This window comes from Euleptes europaea, chromosome 8, assembly GCF_029931775.1.
Source record: "Euleptes europaea isolate rEulEur1 chromosome 8, rEulEur1.hap1, whole genome shotgun sequence".
Classification (NCBI taxonomy): Eukaryota; Metazoa; Chordata; class Lepidosauria; order Squamata; family Sphaerodactylidae; genus Euleptes; species Euleptes europaea.
The window spans coordinates 95903031-95925762 of NC_079319.1; the positions used below are offsets into that span (position 1 = coordinate 95903031).

A 22732-nucleotide genomic window follows, 5' to 3' on the forward strand; every position below is an offset into this window, starting at 1 on the left:
TGATTATGGAAGAAAGATGGCTGCTTATGGGCAACTAATAACTGTTTAGTTGAAAATGCATCCTTTTCAACCCACTTCACCCCACCCTGGGTGGTCGATGTATCCTCTGCCATCACCTCAGAGGACGCATTGACCATCAGGGGTGGGGTGAGATGGATGTATCTGCAACCAGAACAGTGTTCAGTTGCCTATAAGCAGCCATCTTTCTCCCATGATCAAACGTGCTAAGACACAGATGAACAACATAACTTGTGAGCATGCTGCAAACTGAATTGGCAGGTGATTGAGCATCTTTGATTTAATATATTATTTAAGCTCCAAAGATCCTATTGAGTGTGAAGATTCCTGCTGCAGTATCTTCACCCTAATCAGGATATAGCTCTTGTATGACTTAGGTATTTTACCAGGTTTGCTTATTATTAAGATGCTGGGGTTTGTTTGTTTTTCATTCATGTCATGGTGCTTTTCCCAGATGAACAGGATCATATTAAACCTCACCAGATGAGACAAAAGCACCTTTCTTGCCTCCAGGGAGAAAGTGAAGAAAGAGACAAAGGTTCTACCATCGAGAACTTTATGACAAATTTCTCAAACATCTACGAGTCAGGTACATTTAATATTTTATATTGGGGTGGGAAGAGATGTATAAACTCCAGATTTGTTTGTACAGCTTGTGAATCTCTCCCCATGTGAGTTTTCTTCTGATTTTTGATTCAAAAATTGGAAGAGTGAGGTACTTATTCAGTCTGCTTGTTGCTGATTCTGGTAACATCTGAAGAAGGCCATAGACTTCAGAAGAGAAATTTCTCTTTCTGTGGATACATTTGGTACATTTCCTCTTTCTCTATTGTTCACTATGTGTGTATCAGTAGGTACCTCCTTGCTTTGTAATTGAGGGTGCTTACTTCAAAGTAAATAAGAAAGAAGAAGAAAATAAGGCTGCACTGGTAGATAGGAGAGAAAAAACAAGATACAAGGTAGAGCAGTATATTTAGACCTTTTAGATCCCGAGCGTTTTGGTAATAAGCTTTATCAGAGGATCTAGAAAAAGTTAAAATAGATAACGATTGTGTGTGTGTTAAGTGACATCAAGTCGTTTCTGATTCATGGTGACCCTATGAATTAATGTCCTCCAAAGTGTCCTATCCTTAACAGCCTTGCTCATATCTTGCAAATTGAGGGCCGTGGCTTCCTTTATAGAGTCAATCCATCTCTTGTTGGGCCTTCCTCTTTTCCTGCTGCCTTCAACTTTTCCTAACATAATTGTCTTTTCTAGTGACTCTTGTCTTCTCATAATATGTCCAAAGTATGACAGCTTCAGTTTAGTCATTTTAGCTTCTAGGGTCAGTTCAGGCTTTATTTGATGTAAAACCCCTGATTTGTTTTTTTGGCGGTCCAGGGTATCAGAAACACTCTCCTACAACACCACATTTCAAAGGAATTTACTTTTTTCCTATCAGCTTTCTTCATTGTCTAGCTCTCACACCCATACATAGTAAAAGGGAATACGATGGCATGAATTAACCTGATCTTGGTTGCCCGTGACACATCCTTACACTTAAGAATCTTTTCTAGCTCCTTCATGGCTGCCCTTCCCAGTCTCAATCTCCTTCTGATTTCTTGGCTGCAGTCTCCCTTTTGGTTGATGATGGAACCAAGGAACAGAAAGTCTTCAACAATTTCAATTTCCTCATTGTCAACCTTAAAGCTGTGTAATTCTCCTGTAGTCATTACTTTTGTCTTCTTGATGTTCAGCTGCAGTCCTGCTTTGGCACTTTCTCTTTTAACTTTCAGCAGTAGTCGTTTCAAGTCCTCGCTATTTTCTGCCAGTAATATAATATCATTGGTATATCTCAAATTGTTAATGTTCCTCCTCCCAATTTTCACTCCACCTTCCTCTAAATCTAATCTAGTTTTCCTAATGATATGTTCTGCATACAGATTGAAGAAGTAGGGAGATAAAATACATCCTTGTCTAACACCTTTGCCAATTAGAAACCATTCTGTTTCTCCATATTCTGTCCTAACCGTGGCCTCTTGTCCAGAATACAGGTTGCGCATCAAAATGATCAGATGTTGTGGCACACCCATTTCCTTTAAAACCAGCCACAGCTTTTCATGATCCACACAGTCAAAAGCTTTGCTGTAATCTATGAAACACAAGCTGATTTTCTTCTGAAATTCTCTTGTATGCTCCACTAACCAACGTAATTTTGCAATATGATCTCTAGTGCCTCTTCCTCTTCTGAATCCAGCTTGAACATCAGCCATTTCTCATTCCAGATATGGTAACAGTCTTTGTTTTAGGATTTTGAGCATCACTTTAAATGCATGAGAAATTAATGCAATGGTTCGATAGTTGCTGCAATCTTTGACATCTCCTTTCTTGGGAATTGGGACGTATACCGATCGTTTCCAGACTGTGGGCCATTGTTTTGTTTTCCATATTTGTTGGCATATTCTTGTCAAGATTTTAATGGACTCCATTTCTGTGGCTTGGAATAGCTCTATTGATATCCCATCTGCTCCTGGTGCTTTGTTTCTCCCAATTGCTCTCAGTGCAGCTTTCACTTCACTTTCTAATACTGTAGGTTCTTCTTCAAAGGATTCTTCTTGGAAGGAATCTGTCATCCTTTCATCTCTTCTGTATAGTTCTTCAGTGTATATGGTCCCACCTTTTCTTTATTTTGTCCTGTTCAGTTAATGTATTTCCATGTTGATCGTTCAGCATGCCTAACCGTGCTTTAAATTCCCCTTTGATTTTTTGGATCTTGTAGAACAGATCCCTTGTTCTTCCTTTTTTGTTGTTCTCTTCTATTTATTTACACTGGTTATTATAATAGTTCTCTTTGTCTCTACGTGCAAGTTGCTGGAATGGTGCATTTAGACTTTTGATTCTAAATGCACCATTTGATTCTGTTTCTGTCACCTTTTACTTTTGCTTTTCATCTATCCTTAGCAATTTTAAGAGTTTCCTCAATCATCCATCAAGGCTTTTCATTTCTTTTGGCTACACTCTACGATTACATTAATATTATGTCAAATAGAATAAACATATGTAATAATAATTGAAAAATATTTTTAAATTAAAATTACTTTTAAAATCAAGTTTTAAAAATAATTTAAGAAACACTCTGAGCATGGTATAGGAAACCTAGCTTATTCTTTAGTGCGATACAGAAATCTGGACAGTTTATAACCTGAAACTTTTTTATATGAACAGAAAAAGATAAAAGAGCAGGGTCCATATCAGAAAAGTAGCCAGTGTGGCATACCTTACGCAGAAACTTCCCTGGTTCTCACCTTGGACAAATGGATAGGTTGGGTAGAGCTCAGTATATTTTATCACCAGATATGATGCAAGAAATCCAGACACCATTTTAACACTTTCAGGACTGAAGGTCTCAAAAATACTTAGTTGCCGTGACCACACAAATATAGAAGCTCTCGTTCAACCCATAGGGGGTCACAGATCTCAATCTATGGATCCACTCTGCCTCCCTCTCATTCATATCTTGTCAGTTTGGCCTGGCGATCTGGCCAAAGTCTTTGTCCAAGCTGCCTTGTGAGCCCTAGATTTCATAAAATGCCATAGAGGCTGTTAACGCATGTCCCCATTGTTCCTGTTTAATCGCACAATTCTTTGTTCCCGGAACTGCAAAAGTAAATGCATGGAGGAGCGAAGGAGTGCCCGGCAGGAGCCGCTGCTGCTGTGCGCTCCTCCACCCCACCCCCTGAGTGAAGGTGAGGGCAGCCTGGTGGCGACTGGAGTCATGAGAGAGGGGGTGATAGAGAGGGCACACAGTCTGGGGGGGGGGAAAGTGACACTGCTGCTGCCTCTGGGGCTGGGCAGTCTCCCGGCGGGGAGTCGACCCAGGCACCAAAATGCACGGGTGAACTCGGAACCGCCATGAAACTGTTGTTTAAATTGGCACAAAGCATCCATTTCAAAACCCAGAAGAGTTGCTGAAGGAGGAGGGGCAACCATGTGCTCGGGAGATGAGCATACGTGTCGACCCCACAGATTTGCAACATTCCTGGGAGAAGTGCTGGACAAAACAACCATGCATTTTCGGCCAATGTGTTTTCTTTGGGTTTCCTCCCTCCCAGAGTTGCTTCCTGCTCAGAATGGTGAAAAATTCACAGAACATTTCCTTCATGAAGTAGTGGATATTCTTCTGAGCTACATCAAAAAGACCTACGATGGAAAGAGTAAAGTGCTGGATTTCCATCATCCTCATCAGCTTTTGGAAGGCCTGGAAGGCTTCAGCGTGGAGCTCTCTGATCAGCCGCAGCCTTTGGAGCAAATCCTCGTTGATTGCAGGGATACCTTAAAATATGGAGTTAAGACGGGTAATGGGGCCATGCAAGGTGCTCAAAGCATTGGGATGGGGGGGATGTAACTTTGTTCAATGTTACGACAGCCTCACATAACAATACCATGGCTTCCAATCTTTCTACCTTCAGAATAGACATAGGACCAGTTCTCACATTCATTCAAACAACTGATTCTCTTTGCATGGTGAAGAAGCAGGTAACTATGCTACTTCTCCACCGCTGTTAGGGTTGCCAACCTCCTGGTGGCACCTGGAGGTCTCCTGCTGTTACAAGTGATCTACAGATGACCACGATCAGTCCCGCAGGAGAAAATGGCTGCTTTAGAGGGTGGCTCTGTGGCATTATACCCCCCTGAGGTCCCTCCCCTCTTCAGGTACCCGGCTCAAGGTTGACTCAGCCTTCCATCCTTCCGTGGTCGGTAAAATGAGTACCCAGCTTGCTGGGGGTAAAGGGAAGATGACTGGGGAAGGCACTGGCAAACTACCCCGTAAACAAAGTCTGTCTAGTAAACGTCGGGATGTGCCATCACCCCATGGGTCAGGAATGATCCAGTGCTTGCACAGGGGACCATTACCATTGTACATAATAGGGTTGCCAACCTCCAGGTAGTTAAATAAATAACAACGAGCACTGCCTCCGTTTCGATTGGAGCCACTTTGCCATTCAGCGTGACATCATGCTTTGTATACACTTTATAGTAACTCGGGCATTACAGAACATCTTGTAAATTGTGATTTATTGTATGGGATTTTCTCATTATTATACAAGTTGTGTGCCATCAGTGCTTGTTGTTATTTATTTAACCTCCAGGTAGTAGCTGGAGATCTTTTGCTATTACATCTGATCTCCAGCCGATAGAGATCAGTTCCCCTGGAGAAAATGGCCGCTTTGACAATGGGACTCTATGACATTGAAGTCCCTCCCTCCCTCCCTTCCCCAAACCCTGCCCTCCTCAGGCTCCACCCCAAAAACCTCCTGCTGGTGGTGAAGAGGGACCTGGCAACCCTAACTGGATTGGTAAGCGAAAATAGCACTGGAGCAAGTTCAGCTGAGGGGCTCCTGTGTTGCTTCAGCCATGCACTGTGGTGACCACAAATGAGTACTGGTTCAGCCACGGCCTCCTTTGCAAGCTGGCAACAGTTGGTGAGCTGGCACCAATCATCATCTCCACTGAAGGATCCAAGCCAAGTCACCCCTGAGGCATTGGCAGAGTTGCATGCTGGGGCTTCACTTGGCTTGTTCCTTGCCACCAGCGGCCCTCTGGGAAATTTCCCTACAAGTTAAATGGCCAGTTCGTCCTTGTAGCAAAGCCTTTGAGGTCAGACGTGGGCCATTAATGAGTCAAACTAGTGATCTCACTTTTTCATTGGCTTTTGTTCTTGATCTTGAGTTTCCAAGGGTACTGAATGTCTACATCCACCCCTGGGCTAAGTCATGAATTCTCTCCACCCTCTTCTTGTTGACTGTTGAACACTGATGTGTTTCTTTAAAAAAAAGTCCCAAACTCATTTGTAAAGAAGGGTTTTAAAAAATTCTTTTTAAAGGACATCCTCGTTATTTTAACCAACTCTCTAGTGGCCTTGACATTATCGGACTTGCTGGGGAATGGCTGACAGCTACCGCAAATACCAACATGTATGTATTTTAATTTTTTTAATAAAATATAGTTTCAGTTAAAAGCAACAAACACAATTACATTTTAATTTCTTTAAGAGAGAGAATGCTGATGAGACCCAGAAAACGGAGTACATATTTTCAGCGTGGTGTAGTGGTTAAGAGTGGTGGTTTGGAGCAGTGGACTCTGATCTGGAGAACTGGGTTTGATTCCCCACTCCTCCACATGAGTGGTGGAGGCTAATCGGGTGAACTGGATTTGTTTTCCCACTCCTCCACATGAAGCCAGCTGGGTGACCTTAGGCAAGTTACACCTCTGTTAGAGCTCTCTCAGCCCCACCTACCTCCCAGGGTGTCTGTTGTGGGGAGGGGAAGGGAAGCTGATTGTAAGCTAGTTTGATTCTTCCTTAAGTGATGGAGAAAGTCGGCATATAAAAACCAACCCTTCTTCCTGCTTCTTCTTCTTCTTCTCTTGCATGGAAGAAAAGCCCTACGAATGTTGAAGATGGCTTATTTCCCATCTGTTAAAATTAAAATTCATCCACCTTCTCCATCTATTTAAGCATCTTACTACTAGTTGTACAAACAGCAGAACACATCTTCAGGGTGAAACTTTAACAGAACAAGTATTGTACCAACATCCACAAAGGATGAATGGGAAAGAGTAGAATGTCAGTCAACCAGAGTCAATAAGGATGCTGTTGCTAACTTCAAATATGAGCAAAATTATGTCTGTGCTGAGATTTTATGGAAAATTCCAACAACTGGAATCATTTTTTTCTGCTGTCTTAAACGTCCATTAATGAGTTTGGAACAAAGATAGCTCTTATTGACTTCATTTGGACTACATCAAAGACCAGATGTTCAATGTTCAAATGCTTTTAGAATTAAAGACACTGACTTTTCACAATGGAATTTTTCTTTTGCAGAATCTTTGATTTTAAAGGTCACTTATCCAAATAGCATTAATATCCCCCAATGGTACAGTACATAACAGTAGCTCAGCTTCAAAGCATGCAAACATATCCACTGAAAAAAACTCTAGTGATTTCAACCAATCTCATTTCAGATGCCTATAAAGGCCATTTGGAGGGAAGGCAGCATGGTATGGCCTGATCTCATCAGATTTTGGAAGATAAGTAGAGTCAGTTCTTGGAAGGGAGACCACCAAGGAAGACTCTGCAGAGGAAGGCAATGGCAAACCACCTCTGCTTGTCGCTCGCTGTGAAAGCTCCTTACTGGGGTTACCATAAGTCAGCTGAGAATTGACAGCACTTTACATACACACACACACACACACACACACAGGCCATTTATTCAGTGGTGTTATATTTTATACCTAATTGTCATATGGAGACCTGACTGGGATGGCCCAGGCTAGCCTGATCTTGTCAGATCTCAGAAGCTAAGTAGGGTTGGCCTTTGTTAGTACTTGGATGGGAGACCACCAGGGAATGCCAGGGTTGTTGTGCAGAGGCAGGCAATGACAAACCACCTCTGTTAATCTCTTGCCTTGAAAACCCTACTGGGTTACCATATGTCGGCTGGGACTTCACGGCACTTTGCTCACACAATTGCCACGTGGAGGCCATTGTGCTTATTCTTCCTTTCTGGCAAGGAGATGAACCTCCATACTGAGGGATGGCTGCCACAGGGAGCAGGAAAACAGAGGAATGGCAAAACCAACAGGTGAAAGGAGATTTACTAATACAGGGTTGGATCCAAACAATTTTTGTCTTCACTGGGGAGAATGTGATTCCTCTTGACCACCAAGAAAAGGTATATGCTTCAGATCAGGGGACCTGCATGAGCAATAGCCAGGTGGGACAGGGGCTGTAGTAAGGAGGAGAATTTGGTGACATTGGATAAGAAAGCTGGTTGAAGTCAACTCAAATTGGTTATTGGATTTCCCTACATCTTTCTTCCTTAAGGGAGATTAGTACATTTACTCAGCATTAGAAAAGGCCTTACCTGCAGTAGCAGAAGGATGAGATGATAGAGGTGGTATTAGGAATGCCAGCCTCCAGGTGGGACCTGGGGATCCCCTTGAATTAAACTGATCTCCAGACTATAGAGATCAATTCCCCTGGAGAAAATGGATGCTTTGGAGGATGGTCTCTATGACATTGTATCCCACTCAGGCCCCTGTCCTCCCCAGGCCCCACCCCCAAATCTCCAGGAGCTTCCCAGCCTGGATCTGGCAACCCTACCCGCCATCCTCTGCCTGTGGCCGGGGCGGGGGGACCTGGCAACCGTAGATGGCAGAGTGAATGGTGACACTTCAGATTCCAATAGGGTTGCCATTTTTAATGATTTCTGTGTAGGAATAAAAATCACTGCAAATTTTAAAATAAAAACCTAGAACATCAAGAAGAACACTTGTAGCTGCTTGGCCCATATCCTTTTGTGCTATCGCTTTGCAGAACCTTTTAAAAATTAACCTAGGGGAAGATTTCTCCAGCTGAAGTGGTGGCATCCATTCTGTCGCCCTCAGGACTCTTCTGCCTTATTTTACTGCTTGCACAGTCTCTTTCAAATCAGTAACCTTGGTCAAAAAATTAGCTGTTCTTGCTAGATTTGACTCACCTGGAGAGAGAAATTGAGTGCTTGTGCTGGTTTCAGCTGTTCTGTTTCTGATTAATTGTTGAGAATATTCACCTGGGGGTGGAAGCAATCCTCTTGCTAAGGGTGAGGTCACAAGGGTGGTGGAGCTTCCCTACAGCCGAAAGAATGGGTAGAAGAGAGCAGGCGAGCAGTTCAACCACACTCTGAATGTTACTGCTTCTAAGGAGACACAATGGGATGGATTTTCCTTCCTCCTTCAGGATACAGCATCTGAGTTTTCACATTGCCAGTTGTGTATTTGGTTTACAATTCATCTTCTTAATGTAGCCATATGTGTGAGTCAGACTCCCTTTGCCATTATGGCACACTGGCACAATGCCAACATCATCCATCCAAAGCTAACGCTAGCGCTCTGTTCATTGTAATCCATGTCGCTTGCTTCATTTCAAACTGAGACAGCATCTTGGAAGCCTGCACGGTAGAGATTGTCAACAGCTGGGGAACAGCGAGATCTGAGTTCAGTAGCTGTCGTGGGCCCTGCCTTGGGAGCTGAGGACTCGGAGGACTCTGAAGCTGAAGTGGAGGAATAGGTTGCCTCTGGGCCCTCAGTACCTCCATTGCTGAAACATCTCAGCAGGAACCACAGCTAGGCAGAGAGATGGAACAAGGGCAGACAGAAGCTACTCTTCCCCCAACCCCTGCAGTGGAAGCTGAGAATGGCAGCCCTCCAAGCTCACCTGAATCTGATAGGCGTATCAGGACTCGGCAGCGTGTGGTTCTGCAAGGTAGAAGGAGAAGTGCTCGCTTGGAGAGGCTAAGCAGACAGAGAACTGGTGCTGAGTTGTTTCAGGATGAAGCCTAGCCTGGAATTGCACTGACTGATAAAGGCAGTGCAGGCGTGCTTTCACTTTGCGGAAGCAACCGTGCAGTTTCTCTGTGCTCCCGCTACAGCTCATGATTAATCTCTCCTGCTGTTGACTCCTGCTGCTTTGACGACGCCTCCGACTTCTGACCTCGGTAAACAGCATAATCTTCGCCACCTGCTCCGAAAGGGGCTAGATACCTCTCGCACGTCTAAGGAATGCGGGCACCCCCCGGCCCTTGGCCTATGCCGGCACAGTAGTACCTTAGAGACCAACAAGATTTTTGGAGTTTGAGCTTTCGAGAGTAACAGTATCTGGTATCTGACAAAGGGAGCTCTGACTCTCAAAAGTTCATACCCCAAAAATCTTTTTGGTTTCTAAGGTGCTGCTTGACTCGAATCTAGCTGTTCTACTGCAGATGAGCAAGGCTACCCTCTGAAACAACGGGGGAATGGCCCACTGAAGCCACTTGCATACAGTATGTGTGCATGTGGAGCGTGCACACAGGGTGGATCTTTCCAAGCATGAGTCACCATCTCGTAGAGGTCAGAATGATCATGAATACTGGCCCAACAATTGGTCTCTACCTTTAAAAACTGGTTGATGTATCATGATCTGGCCAATATATTGAGTAGTCAACATGGCCCCATTTGCGGATACTTAAATCTGCAGACCGGGGCCACATTGATAGAAGCTTGCACAGACAACTGTCTCTTGGGGGCCTCCTCCTCCTCCCTCCTCTACCACCAAGACAGCCTCACTGGAAGCATGCCAGCTGGCTGGGCAAGCCTCCAAAGCTGCCGGTGAGGTGACAGTGCTGAGATGGGTCAGTGGACCAGGAGGAGGGGAGACTTGCTCCCTCCACCATCCCCCCTCCACCGGCAGACCCAGACAGGGTGGCAGAGACGGGGCAGGCAATCAGACAGGCAGGGAAGGGGATAGCCAAGAGAAATTCCCATCCTGTGTGAGACTGACCAGCAAGTGTCCATGGCAGAACGGCGAAATGAACACATGAACACATGAAGCTGCCTTATACTGAATCAGACCCTTGGTCCATCAAAGTCAATATTGTCTACTCAGACCAGCAGCAGCTCTCCAAGGTCTCAGGCAGAGGTCTTTCACATCACTTACTTGCCTGGTCTCTTTAACTGGAGATGGCAAGAACTGAAACTGGGACCTGCATTCCAAGCAGATGCTCTACCACTGAGCCACGGCCCCTCCACAAGATGAACTTGGATCTCCCAGATCCTAGTCTAACCACTACACCAAGCTAGCTGTTGTTATGGGTAACAAGTCATGGCCCGCATTTGGGTTTGCTCTTTGTGGGGGGGGGGGAAGGCAAACTGCAGGGTGTGCTACAGCCTTTCTTTTTAACTGGGAACTCAAACCTTTAATATACTAACATTTGATTCATATCGCTCAGTGAATGTTGTGCCATGTGCTGTGCCATAGGAAAGAATAAAAGGACAAAGGTATGTGGATAAGGTGAAGCATGATCAAAAGAGGATTTTGATCAAAGGAAAGAGGAGCCTAATTAAACAGCCTTTGGGCTAGACTTTTATTGTGCATTTACTGGAAAACTGTTGTACAGTAATCTTTGTTTACTGATATGCTCAATGAACTCTCATCTTTTTGACACACAGCTGTCTGTGGCAAGCTGGTGAATCATGCTTCTGACATTAGAATTACAGACCTTCCTGTTGTTCACTTGGTGTCGTTCAACAGAAGGCATCTGTTGGCATGTCTTAATGTTGTCAATAGCTGAATACATTCTTTGAGGCTTTCTTTTGCAATCCTAACTTTAGCCCACACAAAATAAATTATCTGAATTTCTCAAAGATGTATAGATTAGATAGACTGCTTGAACTATAAGGACAAGCTGAATTATATAGTGTTTGAGTTATATGGAGTTTCAAGCCATATTATGAGTTTAGGAGTGTGTGGGTATAATAATAATAATTTAGGCATCTTACTATGTTGCAATTGCAATGCTGTGTTCATCTACCAGATCCTATGTACACATGTAAGTGCTGTCAAGTTGCAACTGACTTATGGTGACCCCATCAAGAGGCTTTCAAGGCGAGTGAGAAGCAGAGGTGTTTTGCCAGTGCCTCCCTCTGCAGAGTCATCCTTGGTGGTCCCCCATCCAAGTACTGACATTGCTTAGCTTCCAAGATCTGATGAGATAGGGCCATACCATGTCACCTTTCCTCTCCTACCAGATCCTATACGCTCATGATTCAAACAGTATTTTAGAGGCCTGCCCAGAAGGGAATTTCAACTGGTCTAGCAGGACATCTTAATCCATTGCACTTGGACTTGTAAACCACTCTCTTTGGAAACAAGTAGAAACTCAGGCTTATAACTCTGGTTGGCCACGAGAGGAGATTTTGGGCTAGCATACCACCAGTCCCTCTAATTGATCATTTATTCTAATCCTGGGGTACTTCTCGGGGAATTAAGGCTCACCTCTGAAATGAGAATTGTCTTTAATGTTGAAATCAATGCTTTGGATCAAGACTGAATTAGCAGTTTTCACCAATTCCACCTTCCCACTGCAAACAGTCCCTAATGTTGTTACTCTGAGCCTCCTGTCCCTGGAGCAGCATTTCTTAATCCAACCCAATAGAATTACATGCTCCATGAATGCCATTTATCAGGAACGTGTCTTATGTTTGCTATCGGGCCCCCGACAAATCATTGTCCCTATTTTAAAGAGTTTTGTGGGGATGCTGGCTTAAACATTCTGCTCATGTGCATTGTCGCTGAGATCTATCTATCTATCTATCTATCTGTCTGTCTGTCTGTCTGTCTGTCTGTCTGTCTGTCTGTCTGTCTGTCTGTCTGTCTATCTATCTATCTATCTATCTACACATATACATACATATATACATATATATATATATAATTTTTTATTTCAATACACCAACAAAACATAAAAACATAAAAACATAAACAATCATATTAATGGTGCTGGAATTATTGCAGGTTCAGCCCAGCCCCAACTCTCTAGAAGTTAAATCTCAGCAAGTGCCAAGTTTATATGCGAGGAGATAATCTTTCAGATGCTCCAATCCCAGACCATTTAGGGATTTATAGGTTAAAAACCAGCATTTTGCACTGTACCCAGAAACAAGGCAAATGATGAGAGGGAGGGCATCTTGGCCATCTTCTGGTCACTAGGGGTGTGGAGGGGGGAGGTAGTTGTGAATTTCCTGCATTGTGCAGGGGGTTGGACTTGATGGCCCTGGTGGTCCCTTCCAACTCTATGATTCTTTGATTCTAAGGCAGGTCATTAAGTACTGATAAAATGTGTCGGGTCCTTGTTAATAACCTGGCCACCATAGCTGGACCAACTAAATTTTCCTAACACTTTTCAAAGACGTAATTGCATAATGCATTTCTGTAATCAAACATTGATATTTTTGCAGGTGATGTAGCAAGTGAAGGTGATGAATGGTACTTTGGCTCATGTGCATCCCTTGAGCATCAATAGGAAGCTCAATCTAATAGCACAGTTGAAGATCCATAGAGAGTTCTCTTACCACCCAGTCTATAGCCAGTCCCTACAATCTGCAGACTTTCAGGGGATTTGAGCCTTTATGTCATCAGTAGATGCATTGAGTCACTTTCCAGGGTCTTTATGAGCATTGTGATGCAGATTTAATCATGCAGTCTGATGCGTTGCTACATTCATACTGGGCAATTTCGCATTCTCATTTTCTTCGGTGGTCAGTTCTTGTTTGTTTGTAGTTTTTGTTTCACATGTGTTTTGCTCCCTCTAGTGGTTGATTCGATATTACATCACTTTATGACCAACATCACTTTATGTCCAGCTTTAAACGGTAGGTTTTTATGTTGGATATAAGCCTGTGTGATATCAAATTGACCACTAGAGGGAGCAAAACAAGCATGGAACTGGAAAAAAATACTGAAGAAACAGGAACTTACAAGCAAGGAAAACAAGAGTGTGGAAAAGCCTGTTGTTTGCACATGTGGAAACTTGTTACTGAGTGCATGTCTCTATTGTGTATGTTGGAAATCCATATTTTAAAAATTTCTTTTATCTAGTTACTCTGATGAATTACTTTCTGCCTCATTATTTTTGGGCTGTGATATGTCAATGTCTTTAAAATGTTTATTAGGTTTACATATGAAATAGCTCCAGTATTCATTGTGATGGAGGAGAGCCTGCTTAAAAAAATGCATGAAATTATTGGATGGGGAGAGAGTGAAGCAGATGGGGTATTTTCTCCTGGTAAGTGGATCAAAATCACTGTTCACCTTTCTTAGCCTTAGTCAAATATTAGAACCAATATAGGTTAATTGTTGGCACTTTAAATCTGAAAATTAATGTGAATATATTCTCAGCATTCATGATTAATGAATGTGAATATATTCTCAGCATTCATGATTACTGGCATATATTGTCCCAAATCTCTATAAAAACATGCTCCTTCATTTGAAATTGTAGAAAGTCAGAAAAGTGATACAACTAGATTGTTAGATTAAAAAAAAAGTTTTTTTTCTCTTTGTATCAGGAAGTGGGGAGAGCTAACGTGGTGTAGTGGTTAAGGTGTTGAACTAGGACCTAGGAAACCAAGGTTAAAATCCCCCCTCACACCATTGAAGCTTGCTGGGTGACCTTGGGCCAGTCACACACTGGCTAGTATTTGGATGGGAGACATCCAAGGAATAAAAGGGTCATACACACACACACACATACACACACACAGACAACAAAAGTGAGGAAGTAAAACAAAGTCCTCAGAGAAAAGGTCCTGTAATTAATTAGTTTTGATCATAAAATCCTTCTACGTATATCGCTAAGAGCTAATTAATCCTACGCCTCAGTAAAACCGAGGGAGTATGTACAACGAAAGGAGATTGACAAAATACAAGTTGACGTAGGAACTAGAAGTAAAAGCACAGAACAAGTTGCACGCAGCTGCACTCAGCTTAGTAGCTGATTAAAATTCTATTCTAAACATTAAAACATCTATATTGTTAAAAAAAACTCCCCGGAGCTAAAGCACATGCTGTTACTCACTACAGGAACCAGAAGCGCTTCCACAATTAGGTCCTGGTTCTCATTTGTTGCTTGGGAGGACGTACTATTACAGCATTCAAAACTGAAGAGTTATAAATTGATGGTTAAGTTTTGGTTACATTGTTGTATGGGAGACTCTTTGAGCAAGTATGGAGTTTTATGTAATCCTGTTACTATTATTACTGTTATCATGCCAATAAAGGTGACTGAAACAGAAAAAAAAACCCTCCTATCTCATGTCTGATGCAAAGAGCTTGTGTTGTTCCCCAGCAAACATAGGGTTGCCAGGTCCCTCTTTGCCACGGGAGGTTTTTGGGGTGGAGCCTGAGGAGGGTGGGGTTTGAGGAGGGGAGGGACTTCAATGCCATAGAGTCCAATTGCCAAAATGGCCATTTTCTCCAGGTGAACTGATCTCTATCGGCTGGAGATCAGTTGTAATAGCAGGAGATCTCCGGCTAGTACCTGGTGGTTAGCAACCCTAAGCAAACACGAGAATTTTGTAAAGTGTAGATAAGCCCTTAGTGGAAGAGAGCCATTGGGTGGTACTTCAACAGCTCACCCATTAATTGTTACTCTTTTAGTTAGAGTGGTGTAGCCCCACCATGTTGTATCCGTCCAATAACACTGGAGTACCATAAGAAGCTCTGCAGCATGGTATAGTGGTTAAAGGGTCAGACTAGGGTCTGGGAGACCCAGGTTGAAATCCCCAGTCTGCCATGGAGGCTTGCTGGGTGACCTTGGGCCAGTCATTCTCTGTCAGCCTAACGTACCTCACAGGGAGGTTGTTGTGAGAGTAAAATGGAGGGGGCGGGAATGATGTTGTAAGCTGCTTTGGGTCCCACTGGGGAGAAAAGTGGAGTATAACTCTAAATGAAAAAGAAATGCATTGTGAAATTAAACAGGTGACTAGTCATGAACCTCAAATAGTGGTTGCCTTTGGAGGCCCTACTTAAAAAGCTGTCACCGAGCAACAAGATTTTCATGAGCAATGGTGCCTGATCCATCATTCAGTTTTGCTGAAATCTGTTGGAAACTACTGCGGTTCAATATTCTGTAAATACAAATGAGCTCTCCATGTGGAAAATAGCCACTGGGTGGAGCAATTGCTAGGTAGCTGCAACCTTTGCCCTGGGCAGGATGTAATGGGTTGGCCCTTTCATTCCCAGTGAGACTAACCATCCAAGTGGAAACATGGCTTATTCTTGTTTTGTTTTCCAGGAGGTAGCATATCAAACCTTTACAGTGTTTTAGTGGCCCGTTATAAACGCTTCCCTGAGATTAAAACCAAAGGCATGGCAGCTCTTCCAGACATTGCCCTGTTTGTTTCAGAACATGTAAGTATGCATTGGCAGTCAACCTATGTAGTTATGTGTTGATAACAGGAATATAATACATGATAGTAATTAATTTTCATGTAGAGAGACTTGATATGGCTACTTGGTAGTACTGTCTCTTTAGTCCTAATAAGTATGGTTGCCAACCTCCAGGTACTAGCTGGAGATCTCCTGCTATTACAACTGATCTCCAGCTGATAGAGAACAGTTCACTTGGAGAAAATTGGCACTTTGGCAATTGGACTGTATGGCACTGAAGTCCCTCCCCTCCCCAAACTTCTCCCTCCTCAGCTCCACCCCAAAAATTTCAGGTATTTCCCAACCCGGAGCTGGCAACCCTACCCAATAAGAAGTCTTTTTCTGTGATAATCTTCCAGTCATCATTGTTCAGTGCACAGCAATCTAAGCACATGTGAAGTAAAAAGGAGTTCTGTAGCGCCTGAAAAACTAAGAAAGTTTTTGTGAGTCAGAGCTCCCAGTGTCAAATGCATCTGATGAAGTGAGCTCTGACTTGTGAAAACTTACGCAGGAATACATTCTCTAAGGTATCACTGGACTCCTGTTTTACTTGGCCACTGCAGAGTACTGGCTGCGACTGGACCAGTTCTCTTGCTCAGCGTTTTCTCTTAGTTGCATCTTTTGCACCATTGTGACATCAGCAATGCACACGCTAATCCTGCGCCCTCTCCCCTGTTTTGCATTTGTGTGCAGTTGTGACATCATCACCCACTAGATCACTCCTCTTTCTCATTCCTCTCTCTTATTTTTATGTCTAGCGTGCTGTGATATAATCCACTATACCGCAGGGGGTATGATAACTCCCAGGTGCGTAATCAACATTCCTGTGGGGAACAAAAGAGTATTATTAATTATGGACATTATGGAAGTATTCAGACTCCAGCTGCTTGTAAACAGGGAGTTTGAGAATGGGCAGCTCCATCATGGTTGATTTTTAACCCTTTTCCCCAAATCATGTAAGATGAACCTGATGCAAACGGACTAAAATTATTTAAATCTCAGTACAGGGCAAGCAGAAGACATTTTATTAAGGCAGAAATGATCATAGATGAATCCTCCTTCTGTAATGCATGTGTGGAGATCTTTCCTCAATCTAATTTTTTCTATCCTTAAAATTTAAGAGCCACTATTCAATACAGAAGGCTGCAGCAGTTCTTGGGATTGGGACTGACAATGTTGTCGCCGTCAAGTGTGACGCAAGGTAAAGTCTGCACCCACTTCCTACAAATAGCCTTCTATATCCCCCCCCTTCTATAATTTCCTTGGTCTCATTTGGAGAGATGTACTTGGAAGGGAGACCTCCAAGGAAGACTCTGCATAGAAAGGCCATGACCAACCACCTCTGCATAATCACTTGCCTTGAAAACTGCACTAGGGGAAGCTATAAATCAGCTGTGACTTAACAGCACTTTACACACAAAGAGAGGGATAGAAAAGAGCAAGAGTCCAGTAGCACCTTAAAGACTAACCAAATTTCTGGCAGGGCATGAGCTTTCATGAGCCACAACTCACTTCTTCAGAAAGCTCATACCCTGCCAGAAATTTGGGTACCCTTTAAGGTGCTACTGGACTCTTGCTCTTTTCTATTGCTATTGACAGACTAACATGGCTACCCATCATGACACACAGGGATGCCGGCCTCCAGGTGGGACTCGAGGATCCCCTGGAATTACAGGTCATCTCCAGACTACAGAGATCAGTTCCCCTGGATACTTTGGAGGGTGAACTCTATGGTATTGTATCCCCTGTCCTCCCTAGGCTCCACCCTCAAATCTCCAGGAGTTTCCTAAATTGGGTCTGGCAATCTTACCTAGCGCACATTTGTGCCTGCATAGCTCAGGTATTTTTGATCTAGTGTCAGAGGGAAAAAAGAGGAGATATCTTCAGATGAGATTGAGAAGTAACCTGCTTCTGGGACCATGAAGCAGCTAGGCATAACTTTTGCTGAAATTAATTAGCAGATCAAACTAGGATGGGATTAATATTAAGTTAAATTAATGCACATATGCAAGGGCACAAATTTACTGTACAAACAAAATGATACAAGCCAAACTGGATGTTACATGGTAGACAGGTATAATTATTTCCTGGTAGACTTTTAAAAATGAAAAACAGCCTTAGGAAGCTGCAAATTTGATTGAAGACACAATCTCTGTGTGTTTAACCCTTCTCATGTAATTTTCTAGGTGAGAATTTGTTTGTTTGTTGGTTGGTTTTACTGGATTTGAATCCCGCCGCCCTATCCCAACCTAGGCCAGCTCAGGGAGGCTCACATCATATCATCCAAAACTTTTCAATTAAAATACCACACATACAGCTAACAATAAAACTATACAGTAAAATCTATAACATCATAAAGTTAACAGTTAAACCAGGAATCTATGTGTAGCTTGAGGGGACCCTTCCTGCAAGAACCCTCAAATTTTGTAAAGATTGGGTCAGGGGGTCCTGAGATATGGGGCCCGGAAGGGGTCCCCCCCAAAATTGGCCATTGGAATAAAGCCATTAAAAACACATTTGCGGCTTTCCACAGCTCCGGGGGGGGGGCTTTTTGGAGGTAGAGGTCCCAAACTTTCAGTGTAACTTGAGGGGACCCTTCTTGCAAGAACCCCCAAGTTTTGTGAAGATTGGGCCAGGGGGTCCCGAGTTATGCGGTCCCCCCCATCCACCCATTGGAATGACTGGGAGCAGGCGATCCTTAATGTGCATCTAGAGAGCAGCAAACCCAAGGCAAAACCTCCCGTGCATAAATGGCCAGAGAGAGTCTCTGTGTGTGAGTCTGCTAGGATTGTACTGGATTACTCCTGAGTCCTGACTCTCAGTCCCTGCTCCTGATGGAAGAGAAGAAGACATCCACAGTTTGACCCATTTTGGGGCTTTTCTCTATAACTTTTTTCCTGTGCGTGTGTCTGGGTGGGGGGAAGCAGATTCTCTGTGTGTGTGTGTGAGGGGGGAAGCCAAAGGGGGGTGGGTTTACCTGTTCTGCTGGGGGGTGGGCTTGATTGCCTCTTTGTGGGACTGGGCTTTCTGCTGTTTTCACCAGTTGTCAACTTTGTCTGGAGTTAACTGTGGGTTAACAGAGTCTCTCTTTGGCTGGCTCCTATTGCTTCCAATGGGGTGTGCAGCCGCTCCTGTTGTTTATAATGGGCTAGCCTGTCATTCGTTGTAGTACATCCCATGTCAGTGAGTCTCTCTTTGTCCTGCCCGTTCTTCTCCTTCGTTTGGAATTTGGTTCGGGGGGGGGCTGTTCTGCTGGGGGGGCTTGATTGCCTCTGTGGAGTGTGATTTGGGGGGGTTACCTGTCCTGGGGGGCCTTGATCTCTTTGCTAGTGTGATTGTTGCTGTGGAAGATTTGAATCCAGCAGCATGAAATCTATCAATACTGAAGATACTCAATATGCGCAGGTCACACTTACGCAAGTAGCGTTATAAGATGCACTTTGGCTGTGTTGAAATGAAAAGGTACGTATGCTACCCATGATACTTACGCTGTTTACTTACGCTTTGAGCGGGATGCACTTTTGGCGCAGTTAAATCGGCTCTTAGAAGCCACGGACTGGCTTCTACTGTGTGTGTGTGGGGGAAGCGAAAGGGGGGGTGACCGGTCCTGGTGGGGGGGGGGCTTGATCTCTTTGCGAGTGTGATTGTTGCTGTTTTCACTGGTTGCCACCTTCGCCTGGAGGTCAGTGTGGGTCGGTGGTGAGTCTCTCTCTGGCTGCCCCAGAAACAATGGGAGGTTTTGCCTTGGATTTGCCGCTCTCTAGATGCACATTACAGATCGCCTGCTCCCATTCATTCCAATGGGCAGATGGGGGAGACCGCATATCTTGGGATCCCCTGACCCAATCTTCACAAAACTTGGGGGTTCTTGTAATAAGGTTCCCCTCAAGCTACACTGAATGTTTGGGACCTCTACCTCCAAAAATGCCCCCCAGAGCCGTGGAAAGCCGCGAATGTGTTTTTAATGGCTTTATTCCAATGGGCAATTTGGGGGGACCCCTTCTGGGCCCCATATCTCGGGACCCCCTGACCCAATCTTTAAAAAACATGGGGGTTCTTGCAAGAAGGGTCCCCTCAAGCTACACTGAAGGTTTGGGACCTCTACCTCCAAAAATGCCCCCCGGAGCCGTGGAAAGCCGCGGATGTGTTTTTAATGGCTTTATTCCAATGGGTAATTTTTTGGGGGACCCCTTCCGGGCCCCATATCTCAGGACCCCCGACCCAATCTTTACAAAACTTGGGGGTTCTTGCAATAAGGTTCCCCTCAAGCTACACTGAAAGTTTGGGACCTCTACCTCCAAAAATGCCCCCCCCCCCAAGTTGTGGAAAGCCGCGAATGTGTTTTTAATGGCTTTATTCCAATGGGCGATTTGGGTGGGACCCCTTCTGGGCCCCATATCTCGGGACCCCCTGACCCAATCTTTACAAACTTGAGGGTTCTTGCAAGAAGGGTCCCCTGAAGCTACACTGAAAGTTTGGGACCTCTACCTCCAAACATGCCCCCCGGAGCCGTGGAAAGGCGCAAATGTGTTTTTTAATGGCTTTAAATGGCCGATTTTATTCGCAAACTCTGAATTGCATGCCCAATTCCACGGAATACGAATCGGGGGAGTTCGGACTTCAGCATTTCCCAAATAAAAACGGGCCGAATTTTGCCAGATCCGAATTTTACCAAAAAAAAAAAAATTCAACAGCCCTAGTTTGGAGGGGTGGACTTTGATCTGGAGAACCGAGCTTGATTTCCCACTCCTCCACATGAGTGGCAGATGCTAATCTGGTGAACCGAGTTGGTTTCCCCACTCCTCCGCATGAAACCAGCGGGGTGACCTTGTGCTAGTCACACTCTCTCAGCCCCACCTTCCTCACAGGGTGTCTGTTGTGGGGAGGGGAAGGGAAGGTGATTGTAAGCTGGTTTGAGTCTTCCTTAAGTGATAGAGAAAGCCAGCATATAAAAACCAACTCTTCTTCTTTTTTTTACCACATTTATTTAAAACATTCATACACTTTCTTTTCTCCTGGATAACAGGGACCCAAGGCAGGTAACAATTTCCCCCCGAAGAATAACCAAATGAATAACAGTAATAAAGCATCAAACGCCTGTTGACAGGCAGTAAAAGTACAGTAACTAAAACTCACTTAACAACCTAATGCCCAATAACTCCAGATGTGAGCAAACAGAAAAAATGGTACAAAAATAAAGACTCATAGGTTCAATATGCACAAAGGCGAAGCTAAAAGGGAGCTGGCACCTTTGGACCAAGACAGTGGAGGTGGAAGATTCTTGGCTCCTCGTGTTGTGAAAGATGTCCCAGTTGTGTTGCAGTACAGTAATTGCTTCTCCTCTGTTAACTTTTTAATAGGGGGAAGATGATACCATCTGAGCTGGAGAGAGCCATTCTAAAAGTCAAAAGACAGGTTTGATCTGTTTTATTTATTACTTGAACTTCAAGAATCCTTCATGCCTCTGGTGAGACAGGATCTCACCTTCAAACTGTCACGATGCAGTAAATTTATTAATCTTAAAGATGCTACTTACGGAGCCCATGGCGCAGAGTGGTAAGCTGCGGTACTGCAGTCAAAGCTCTGCTCATGACCTGAATTCGATCCTGATGGAAGTCGGTTTCAAGTGGTCTGACTCAGACTCCCATCCTTCCAAATCAGTACAATGAGTACCCAGCTTGCTGTGAGTAAAGTGTAGACAACTGGGGAAAGCAATGGGATACCACCCTGTAAACATAGTCTGCCTAGTAAACATTATGATTTGACGTCACCCCATTGGTCAGTAATTACTTAGTGGTTGCAGAGGCCTTTACCTAAAGATACTACTTACATGACTGCTCTTCTGGAATTTACTTCTTGTTTGTAAGTCTGCAGTATCCACAGTAAGCTTAATTTGGTCTCAGTGGGTATTTGGGAATGGGGGGAAAGTGTGGGATGTTATCATTGGGCCAGGTGTGAGCTGCCTTTTTCTTCCCTCAAAAGAAGAAAGTGAACATAGGTTGGTGCCACTGCATGTCCTCCTCTGCTATCTACTGCAACCACCAGAGGGAAAGGATGAAAGAATGGGACAATGGTGAAGGAGGAGATGCAGCCATTGCATAGGGGCATATGCTGTTCCTCCATCTCTTCCTCCTTCAGTCCATCCATCTGCTCTTTCCCTCTGATGGGGAAGAGGAGGACCAGCCCCCCATCACCCAGGCTAAGGGGAGATTAATGTGGCTAAGCTGAGATCCCCGCAAGATCTTGGAGCCCACATTGATTATCACCATGAAGAAATATGATAAAAGAAGACTATATCAAGGCATTGCTCTGTTACATCATCTTCAGGTACATACCACAGCTAAAATTCTGCTATTTCTATGGGCATGAATGTTGAAATGTATTTTTAGCAAATATCGTGTAGGTGCCCATGAAGAATATATAATATGAAACAACTCAAAGTAATAATACTGAAAATAGTAATATTATTATAGCTTAAGAACCTAAGTGCTGTAGGGAAAAAATCAAAAAGACCAATGCCCTTAGACTTAACACTTGTGTTGTTGTTGTTTTGCTTTGTTTTTTGATTACACAAAATAGGAAGGAGAAAAGAAAGAAGAAAGTCAAATGGTTTCCAAAACACTGACTTTTTTTTGGGCGGGGGCATATCTGCTTGGGCACCATAAGTCACAGTGGTGCTTGCTGGCAAAGACTAGTAATAGTCTCTGAAGTGATGGGAATGAGAACTGGTGATCTACATGTCAAATGACAAGTCCATATTGCCTACCCACACTGATATTGTATTTTTTTCAGGGAAAAGTACCACTGTATATTAGTGCCACTGCTGGGACAACAGTATATGGAGCCTTTGACCCTCTTGCCAACATTGCTGACATCTGTGAGAAGTATAACCTCTGGATGCACGTGGATGTAAGAACTTAAAAAAAACATTTTGGACTTTTCTGCACCAG

At 43.8% G+C, this 22732-nt stretch overlaps 1 protein-coding gene across 1 annotated transcript in view; it reads left to right on the plus strand.

Annotated features, from left to right (window-relative positions):
• Nucleotides 1-478: 478 nt before the first annotated feature.
• The window catches only part of LOC130481426 (glutamate decarboxylase 1-like), a 37916-nt gene continuing 15662 nt past the window's right edge, over nucleotides 479-22732 (plus strand). The window contains exons 1-8 of the mRNA XM_056854054.1: nucleotides 479-607; nucleotides 4111-4353; nucleotides 5883-5973; nucleotides 13526-13638; nucleotides 15649-15764; nucleotides 16904-16983; nucleotides 21143-21197; nucleotides 22575-22691. Of these exons, the coding sequence (XP_056710032.1) occupies nucleotides 502-607; nucleotides 4111-4353; nucleotides 5883-5973; nucleotides 13526-13638; nucleotides 15649-15764; nucleotides 16904-16983; nucleotides 21143-21197; nucleotides 22575-22691 (921 nt within the window). The 5' untranslated portion in view covers nucleotides 479-501. The remainder of the gene's footprint in view (nucleotides 608-4110; nucleotides 4354-5882; nucleotides 5974-13525; nucleotides 13639-15648; nucleotides 15765-16903; nucleotides 16984-21142; nucleotides 21198-22574; nucleotides 22692-22732) is intronic.